The 10829-nt window shown below is 27.4% G+C and overlaps 1 protein-coding gene across 1 annotated transcript; it reads right to left on the bottom strand.

Moving 5' to 3' along the window:
- Positions 1-876: 876 nt before the first annotated feature.
- On the bottom strand, positions 877-1899 carry LOC107885071. The gene has a single exon (XM_016808493.1). The coding sequence runs from the start codon at positions 1897-1899 to the stop codon at positions 877-879; it is 1023 nt and encodes a 340-aa protein (XP_016663982.1).
- Between the last annotated feature and the right edge of the window lie 8930 nt (positions 1900-10829).

Here is a 10829-nt window from a genome sequence, read left to right on the forward strand (position 1 = left end):
TAGATTTGCCAAAAAGTTTTTCAATTTGTTCTATTCACTTTACGAAGGATGATTATATGACCAACACAGACAGACCTCTGTTAGTAGAATACAAATTACCTATGAATTCTAACATTTAAATATTTAATATATCGATTAGAAATTATTATTTATAATTAATAACCTAATTATTAATTATGTGCATCAGGTTAAGATATGGATCAGTACCATCAATCAATTTACCATCAAATGTATTTCTTAAAAGTAACAACTTTGCACTTTATTTTTTGACATCCTGACAGACAATTTATGTAAAAATAAATACATTTAGTTCACGTTTGAGTACAATGTTTATTTAATTGATAAATTATTATTAGATATTACCATCAGTTTTAAGCACTTATGTTATAATTTCATATTTTAATTTGTGTAGTATTATTATTATGAAAAAAGTAAAATATATAACTTATATATGTTTTGAATTACATTTAATTAATACCTACTAGGTATAAAGCTTACATTTAACATTGTATTGTTTATCGTATTTCCTAATAGGATTTATGAACTTATGGAGATTTTAAGTATGTGTAAATATTCAAATACTATATAATCTAAAATCTAAATAATTTAATATTTCTAACTAAAAATTATAATCGTTGATTGACATTAGAAAATAAACAATAATATTAATCGGTGTTCTAAATTAATTTGTACTTGAAAACATTTCAAGGAGTAAAATAGGCAACTACTTTAACAATCTCGCGGGGCAATGATAAGAAATAATTCACCAGTTTTTATATGCCAGTGTCCTGTATTATCGTATATAGTGTTTGATTATACTTGTTTTCCACATAAAAGCACTATGATAATTTTTTTCTAGAGTTTTTAGTCGTTTTATCAAACTTTTTGATAAGTGCCAAACATCGAACTCATGTTCGATATTCGGATGATGTGTTCGAATATAACAACGAATTCCCTTCGATCTGTCAAAAATACATTGATGTTACATTCGTCGTTTTTTTCAAGTTCTTGGAGTAGTAATTCGCATGCTTTTTTTTCTAAGTCACCCTGAACCATTCCTTTTTGAGTAATTTTAAAATCTATTATTTTGGAGCTTCGAACATCCATGACTGAGTACGTGCAGTATTTGGCACAAAAACCGGGGGAGTCAAATTGACCATCACCAGTTAACCAAATACTTGTACCCATTTTTAGTTCGCTTATATTATTTTGTCTGTGTTGATCCCAAATTAGTTTTACTACAGGAGCTGTATAGTTGTTAATGATTTTATCATAAACTGTTCTTGAAAAAAATGAAAGTTTTAAAGACGAACAAAATGTTTTCATTTGATTAAATAATACACCGGATAACGTTAAAGCAGCTCCCATTAAAATGTTTCCTACAAGTCGTTTATCAGATAATGGCTGAGACGTCCATTTGAAAATATGTCTATTTTCACGTATAGTTTGTACGGCCAACATTGCTCCCTTGGTATAATTATGAATATTTTCCACTTTAGCATTACAGTAATGACAACGTGTAAATAAAATTGACAGAGATTCCCAGAAAACAATGTAACACGAATCGTTTTCTATTTCTTTAGATTTCCTTATGGCATTTTTTCCAGTTTGAAGTACTTCGACGTCCTCATCATAAACTTCAAAACTTTCATCCTCCGAAGTTGAAAACTCATCAAGTGATAAATTTAATGATAAATCATGGTGACTTTTTAATACTTCACTACCTAATTCACATTGTATACCAATCTCGTTTTGTTTAAAAGCCACAAATGATTCATTTGTAATCGCCACTAAATTACCGCCTTCTACATCATCGTCATCATCAACATCACTCGATTTACATTCACTATTTTCAAAAGACCTAAATGAGGGCTTTAACTTTTTTGGTGTACTTGTCATTATAGAAGATATAATTTCTTTTTTTTTCTTTTATTCTTTTTCTTTTTTCTCGTTCGGATAAATTTGAAGAATTTGAAGTAGAGCAGGGTATATTTTGAGGAACCGTAGGAACAGCATTTGTGTTAAGTTTTACTTTGACTTTTATACTGGGCATTAATTGTTGTCGTAATAAATCTGACTGGTTATAGTCTTCAGACTTAAAATGCTTTAAACAAATTCTCGCGCCATTACCGGGGTTAAAGTTTTTTCGTTTACAATAGTTGACCCAACTTTGAAACCTAGTAGGTGATTTTGAACGACATGGAAACACATGAAAATGAACTCCAGATGACGATTGCTTTTCACTTCTTTCATTACAATTAAAAACAGAGCACAGCGTCATTTTCACAATCTAAAGTTAAATGAAAATTCAAAGCTTATTCACAGAAAAAAATATTTTGTTATAAGCTATAGCAATAAGCATAAATCTTGACTAGCAATAAAAATAAACGAAATATTAATCATTAGTTTTTAAATTTTAAGTCAGGTACCAAAAAACATAAGAAAAATTGCGTAAATAATCCTAGTATAAAAACCATCTAAATTGTAAAATTTTAATTTTAATAATAAAATTATAAAATAAAACTTTTTATGAAAAATTATAATGAAGGTAACCCGTAAAAATGTAGCTACAATAATATAAAAAAATATATGAAATAATAAGAACTTCATTATAATTATTAAAAAATATTATGATATGGTATATTATGCTAAATAAAATAAAACTTCGTTAACTGCCAAGTATATAAGGAGGAATAAACAAATAAATAATATAACTGTCAACTGACATCAAATTTACCTTCTGCTAAAGTAGGACTAGAATAAAATAAAATATATTTCTACACAATTATATTATTATTTTGATATTGGTTGGTACTTACCACGAGCAACTGAGCAAGAGTATATTTGAAAATGAAACAAAATAATGATATTGAAAAAAATATTCAAGACGTATGTTCATCAAAAGCGATAATAAATCGACAGAATCATTAATTAATTTAGATTTATAAGAATAAGAAGATACTAGATAGATACCACGGAGTACGAACTAAGATAATTATACTATTAGTCCGTGTTATCTTCTAAGACCGTGGTGCTAAGCACGAACTACTACATGTAGTAGTTCGTGGTGCTAAGTATAAATATAATAGTTTTCACCATAGATATATACAACAAACTAGATAGCCGTCTCCTTCTTGTCATGGAAGTCGGCCGCCACCGTAGTACAAAGACGGCTATCTAGTTGTTGTATATATCTATGGTTTTCACTAATAAAATAATAATAACAGTTGAACAGTTTGATAACCGATAATACGTCTATTTTCCCGGATAAAAATACACGGCCGCCGCCTCGGTGCGCCGTAGAGTTGGATCTTATGACGTCACGCGTAATTTGTTAAACACTGTAACTATAGAACGAATCACCGTAGACAACTTTTATTTACATTTTTTGTTTATGCAAATTCGTAATAATAATAATAGACAAAAAAAAAATTTATGATTTTTGTGTTGTATGGTCCTTTAAATTGATATGTTCCGAATTTTAATTACATTTTTAATTATTATTTATTACTATGTACCTATTGACGTAATGGCCAATACGCCAATACGCTGTATTATTCAGTATTCTGCAAACAGTTTTGTTATTTATTTAAGTTTTATTGTTTTTTAAAAGATTATTTGTTTATTTTATTATTTGTTCTGTTGTTTATTATAAACTATTAATTTTTGACAACTGGCAACTGACTAACTGACTACATAAGAAATCTAGTGATTTTATTATTTTCTTGTAATTCAAAAACGAATAACTGTAGATACACGACAATCTCACTGAATGTTTATATTTTCTTTTTCTTTACACAATAACATTTTGAAAATATTTTAACTATTTTTGAGCTGTTTTACGGACACTGTCAGTTTTCAATTTTTTCAGTTTTTATTTCTATAAATAACAATACAATGTATTTGTTGGGTGAATAAGCGTGAACATTTAATACAAAATGTAATATATTGTTACAATAGCAGTTGAAAAAAATTAAAAATACATATGCACAATTTTTTTTACCTACCTATAATAATTTTATCACAAACTAAAGTTATTACCGGTTGTTATCGAACAAATAATAACGAACATATTATTATTATTATTCAATTTTCAATTTTGTACTTGTACTAAGACTCTAATAGAAGTTTTTAAGAGCCCTACTTGTACTATAGTAGAACCATGAGAGTATTCAATTGATTAATAATTTATTGTTTATCTGCCTCGCCCCTCTACGGTTCACGAGCCGCCACTGCGTAAATTTACTTTCCCCGTAAATTTTACTGGGTAAATTTACTATGTTTTGTTTACGTATCAATACATAATATTATGTAAATGTAATTTAATATTAATACATTTCTACAATCACTTCATAAGAGTTTTATGATGAAAACAAAATTCGTGTGTGGTATGTAGGTACCTACCATAATGTCTACATGACATAAATGTTAAAAATATAAATATGAAATTTGCACCAGAATCAATGTGACATTGATAAATTAAATTTAACTTTGTACATAATATAAACAAATAATTTGTTTCAATTTTTAATCTTAATAAATATTTTATAATATAAAATTATAATTATAATTATAAAAGTATAATATAAATAAAAACCCATAATATAATATGTACCAATATGTACATAATTTTTTAAGTTACCTATAAACTTCAAACTACGTGCTATTAGGAACCTACTACCTACTGCCTACTATTATTTTTAAACATTTATACTTATATCTTGTATTTGATATTACCTAACCAATAATCATCAGTTATAATATTAAAATTAATATTAACTTAAATTAGTACAAGAAACTTATAATAAAATTGTTAATTAAGGTTGAACATTTGGCCCTATCAAAAGTTCTAAATTTAATATCTTGGTTCAAACACCCATTCACCTTGAATTTCGGCACTTTTTTAATACATTTACGATTTATTTCCTTCTTATCGCGTTTTGGTGGTAATGTAAACCACCGATTATATAGGTACCTAATACCTATGAGAGATTATAAAAGAATTTTATCAAAAATAGTTTTGAAAAAAACTTACTTTTCTTTCACGTTTAATTCTATTTATCTACGTACACTAATACTACAGTAGTAGGTACGTATCTCTTAGAAAAAAAATTCGAAGTGTAGATTTGTTTTGCTTAGATATATGAGTCGTAGTTATGGCTTTGTATTGTATTTTATTGCGCTTTGCATAGTCTGATGTCAGAATGGTATTAAGTATTTCTTTGATATGTATTAAAATAATGTTGAAAACTATAAAACAATTATAAATATTGTCATAGGTGTTTATTTTTTAATGACCATTGTATATCTGTTTTGAATGTATAATTGCTATATTTGAACCTTTATTTTTATGAAAATAGAATATGTTCAAGTACAATTTTTAAAAATGTTATATACTTATATGTATATTATAAACGGGCCTCGATGTTGGATCCTTAAAGCTACAATTATTATTTTATCCAATATGATAATAAAAAAAGTAAAACAAAACGTCACTTTAACATTAACCTACCTACGTTATTCACTTTGTATTCACCAAATGCCCACGAAATGAATATTTTTGTTTCATTGTCTTAAACTAATTTATATTATACGAGTAGATCAATAAATACTATGGTTATATCAATATTTTAATTTAATTTAATTTAACGTGCCGTACAAAAAGTTTTTGTAAAGTTCCCCATCTTTATGAGCGTTAAAACATAATATGGGTACTGGGTAGGTAGTAGGTACCTAATTGAGTTCGCAAATGTATTGTGACTTTTTAATAGTGTTACTATAATGTTGCTTATTGTTAGCTTATTGAGGGTTTTACCTTAATTAATTTATATGACTTTTCACATGAGAACTTGTAACCAACCATCGATAGAAATTACGAGAATTTCTCAAATTCTTAAAACAAGTAGCCGGTGCACTTATTGTGATGAACTTCTAGGACATCCAAACAAACGCGCAAAAACAGAAAATTGCACAAATGGAGTTTGACGTCCGCCGTTGTTTATTGGCGTGTGAATTCCGGACAAGGCCGTTGTTGAATAATAATTGTGTTAATATACGCTCTCACGTGGCTCGCGATTATCTCATTCTGCAGGTTCACCTACTCATCGTGCAGCTCCCGTGCTCATACAATAATATACTGTTATTTATATCACGTCTGCGACGGCCGAAATGTGACGCGATTCGTATATTATTGTATTTCAGAGCAAAAAAAATCCAGTTTTTCATAAAAAAATAACGTCTAGAAAAATTAAGCCCAAACTTGTACTTATTAGTTGTAATGAGAGCAATTTATTATACTTTCACATCTGGCATGTCGCTAAAATTATAGTATTATAATTTATTGCGCGCCAGCCGTACTTCAACACTTTACCACAATAGAAAATACGAACAATAAAACGTCTATGGATATTGTTAAATAATACCATCTTACTGTATAATATTAATTTAAAATAACTTGAGCTTATGAGTTTTTATTTATAGCGACAAAGTATGGTATAACGTATAAATAATAATATAATGTATTGTACGACAACGTACGTAACTGTATCTACTTAAAAGTTATATCATGTTATACAGTTCAGACTCGAATTATATGTTTTACATAAGTAACTATAGAAAATATATAATATTATAATAATATCACCGTGAGTGGGTTCGTTCAATGTTGTGAATAATTAACTAAATATAAATTATTTAGGTAGGTAGGTACATGCGACATACCTAACATTCTTCATAGCAATATAACTTAATTTAGGATCAACATGATTTATTACTATTTAGGTACTACCTATGAATATTATTTTTTTAATGTTAATAAAGTCTTCTTTATGTCTGCACAAATAAACCTACATATTAACGTGTATAATTATATATATTATGAATAAAATTATGATGTTATATATACATATATAATAATGATTTATGTATATAGATTTTTAATTTATGGCAATATACCTACTTCCCATAGAGCTTATGGCTGAATACTGCAGATAATTCAAATAAACAATTTAATTTTGCATATTTTCAATTTTATACAAACATTGCCTAATTAATTTACTATATTTTAAAAATATACAATAGATTCTATGTTGAAATTACATGAAACAAATTTTTTATATTGCGCATACTTTAGTCAGAGATGGCTATATGGATGATACATGAACAAAATTAAGATATATTACATGTAAGTATCAAGTTTACTTCTAAGGTAAATACATTATATTTTATAATAATTAAATATTATTTCATTTTATTTTAAGAGCTGTTATTTTGAACAATAATTAAAGCTTAATTGTTCAATATGAATTATATATTTTTATTTTTAAATAAGAGTGACTTATTATATAGTTATGAATAGGTATACAATAACTAGCCAACTATAGGTATACAAGTACAAAAAAATAAAATATAATAAACTATTAGGTAATGCAATTCAATTTGTTAAAAATTAAAATATATTATTATTAATACAACAGTACCTATAGCCTAGTATATTACCTAGGTAATCTATATTGTAGATCGATTATAACATTATAATATTGTATATAAAATATAAATAACAGTAAGAAAAATAATATTCTGTTGAATATTATCAATGAGAATTTTTCAAAATTTGTCTTTATAGAAGGAGGTCACCACAAACTAGAATAAAAGAATGTCTCTGAATATCATTGTCTCACACATAAAAAAAGTTAATTGTGCAATCACTGCCTTAGCCTTAACCTTAAGTGTTCGATATACCTATGTAAAAACGACGATAAAGTAAAACCAATTAACTACAAACATCTATAACTATATACATATCTAGGTTTATACCTAATTTATAAGTGACAAATCTTTTACCTATACGGCATCAAAATATTTTATTAGATTAGGTACTAAAGCATACATCTCTTGCTCAATATGACGGTATCATTTATTATAATTATGGGTACCTACAACAGACTGCCTAGTACCTACTTGTGATATGATATTTTTATGGGAATTAGATATTATTACGGTAATTTGAAATGTTGTCGATGTGTCAAACTTGAAAGTATTAGTATACTAAATAGTAATACTATTAAGATAATAATTATTTTAATTTATTTATAATAGTTATGCGTTTTTGTATAGGACTATAGTGAACTATACGATATGAATCCGACTAGAGTAATTTGCGCTACTCTGTCCAACCCGCAGGCCTACGTGGATAACGAAAATTCGCCATGACAGGAATGCGTGTTGAAAGTCAAGGGTCTCGTGCCTAATAATATTGTAAGCAGACATTTCGTATTTAGTGCCGCAAAACTTCTAAGTGGGACTTTCATAAATACACACTATTATACTAATCATGGTTTGAAACGTGTGAATAGCCGATGAACAGAATTTGCAGTGCCTCGGAATCAGAAGGACAAGGTTCCCGCCCCTATATTATAACATCATATTAAGTACCACACACACACACACACAATGTATACATATGCATAAAATGTATAAGGCGTGCAATCGTAATAAGACTTCAAGGTGTAACCAATAATAATTACCTGTCATCTAATAAAGCCAAATTAAACTGAACGTGCAGTGTACATAGTATATTCCCTTGGTTTTTAAACGCACGCAGCCTTTTGAAAGGAATGCATTTATAAATTGTATTACATTTCCATTTCCATAATATTACAGACTTGAAATACGCTAGCCCGCCTTTATTTGTATAGCGTGAAACAGGGTTATTACTGTCGAAGTTGTGATATTACTAAAATCACCAAATGTTCATAGAAAAATATAGGAGAATAATATTATCTATGCTCATCTAAGCGTGATAGTCTTTTGTTAGTTAAAATAGTGATTTATGTTCTATGCATTTTTAAAGTTTAGTTACAGATTTTGAGCGGAGCGATGAATATATTAGTTTTATAATGAAGCGTTTTTTTTCTGTCTGTTAACATTTTTTCTAGAAAAAAAAATGCTTTGATTTTTAACTTCAGTATTGTTTCTGGAGGGTAAGTAAATCTAGATACATTTGAAGGGTCAAAATTGAAAATTACCAGTAATATAAAAAAAAAAAAAATTAAGGAAAAACGTGAATTTTTACCCAAAAGCAGTAGTTTACCGTAGATAAAAGTTTGTTTACGACGAATTTTATGAGCATTATCTATAAACCATAACATTTTCAAAATAATTTGACTCTTTTACGGTCTATGTATAGGCATAAGAAAATTTAATTTTTATTAGTTTTTTTTTAAAATAACTGTCGATAAAAAATATTTTATTTAGCCAAAAAACTTGGAAATTTAATACAAGGTTCCTCGTAAGTAAATTGTTGTCAAAGAAAATTCAAAAAAAGTCGTACGTAAGTCAATCCACAATATAGTATATTTTCTAAGCGGCTAAAGTTAGAATTTTTACAAAACTTATACATTTATAAAAACTTTAATTTTTATAGTTATAGGGATTAAAATGTTTTAAAAAGTTTATCTTGAGCAGATCATACGATGACCGAAGAATCTAAAAAATATGCCTATAAACACAGTTTTTTGTTATAGATAGATGAGTTTTAAGCGCAAAATTTTTATACGACAAATTACGAATTTAGTTGTTTTATTGTAATTTAAAAATATTATTCTCGGATACTTGGTTATATACCTACACAATACCATTTTCAAATTACATTTTTTTAGTAAAAATTAATTCTACCTACTGATTACTAATATCTATAATAGTAAAATAAATTACCTAATTAAATATCAATAATATCATAAAATAAATATTTAGTAATATATAGGTATTGATAAACCGTCTCCGCTCAGAATCGTTTTTCGTACCTATACAATGATTTTATATCATTGAACTCAAATATAACATATCCATTACAGAGATCCTTCTAGAGTCTAGACACCTAATATACAGCAGAGTGGTACCCACTTAACCACCTATTTATGTTGTTGTATTTTTCAATTAATTATTAAAAATTAGTGGATTAAGTTTTCATACTCCTAATAACACTTTATCACAACTGATGATGTTTTCCTTTATAAACTATGAACATTTGGTGATTTTATTAATTATAAAAATTCCAAGACACTTTGTGTTTCTACTTGCTTCGCGCAAGACTATTATCGTAAAAAAAAACATTTAGAATATAAACAGCGCGTTCATTACATTTATTTAAATGGTTGTGTTAGGTTGGGCAGCGTCCTATTAATCTAAATGACCAGGTGATTGAATACGTACTTTTTGACGTTAGTTACAATTATTAATATTACATAAAATATTTAATTAATGTAGCTTAAAGTTCAAACATGGAATAATACATTTTACAACAGCAATAACAAAATATTGTATTCCAACATATATTTTCGATGTGTGATTTGCGTCTATGCATAACGGCGTATTTCATATTCGTGTTTAACAATAGAGTGTACGATTATTATCATTTAAAACATCTAATTTACTACTGAATTCAATAAAGTCTCCGGCATAATTTAGAACAATAAGCCATGACCTGTAATAATAGTAATCTGCAGCTCTTTCACTAACCGTAACAAACTAATTAGTGAATCCGTGCTGTGAGGATATAAACAATTGTATTATTCCACGGGATAAAATTAAAAACAATATTTCCTGTTTGTTAAAATAAACGAAAAATATAGCAACCTGCTAACCTACCTCTTGATAATATTATTATGGGGAACATGAATATGTTTTCACATTTAAGTTACGCGTACAAACAACAATTCTTTTCGATAATTCGTGAACATTTAAGATGTCCTTATATATTCAAATTCTCGATGCATCATACATAATCATCTCGATTTTGACGAATTAAACTTCTTTTTGTTCCCTTTCCC

This window comes from Acyrthosiphon pisum, chromosome X, assembly GCF_005508785.2.
Source record: "Acyrthosiphon pisum isolate AL4f chromosome X, pea_aphid_22Mar2018_4r6ur, whole genome shotgun sequence".
Taxonomy (NCBI): domain Eukaryota; kingdom Metazoa; phylum Arthropoda; class Insecta; order Hemiptera; family Aphididae; genus Acyrthosiphon; species Acyrthosiphon pisum.

Excerpts from the sequence above, each read along its gene's own strand:
- LOC107885071 (XM_016808493.1), bottom strand. The coding sequence starts at position 1,899 with ATGACAAGTACACCAAAAAAGTTAAAGCCCTCATTTAGGTCTTTTGAA.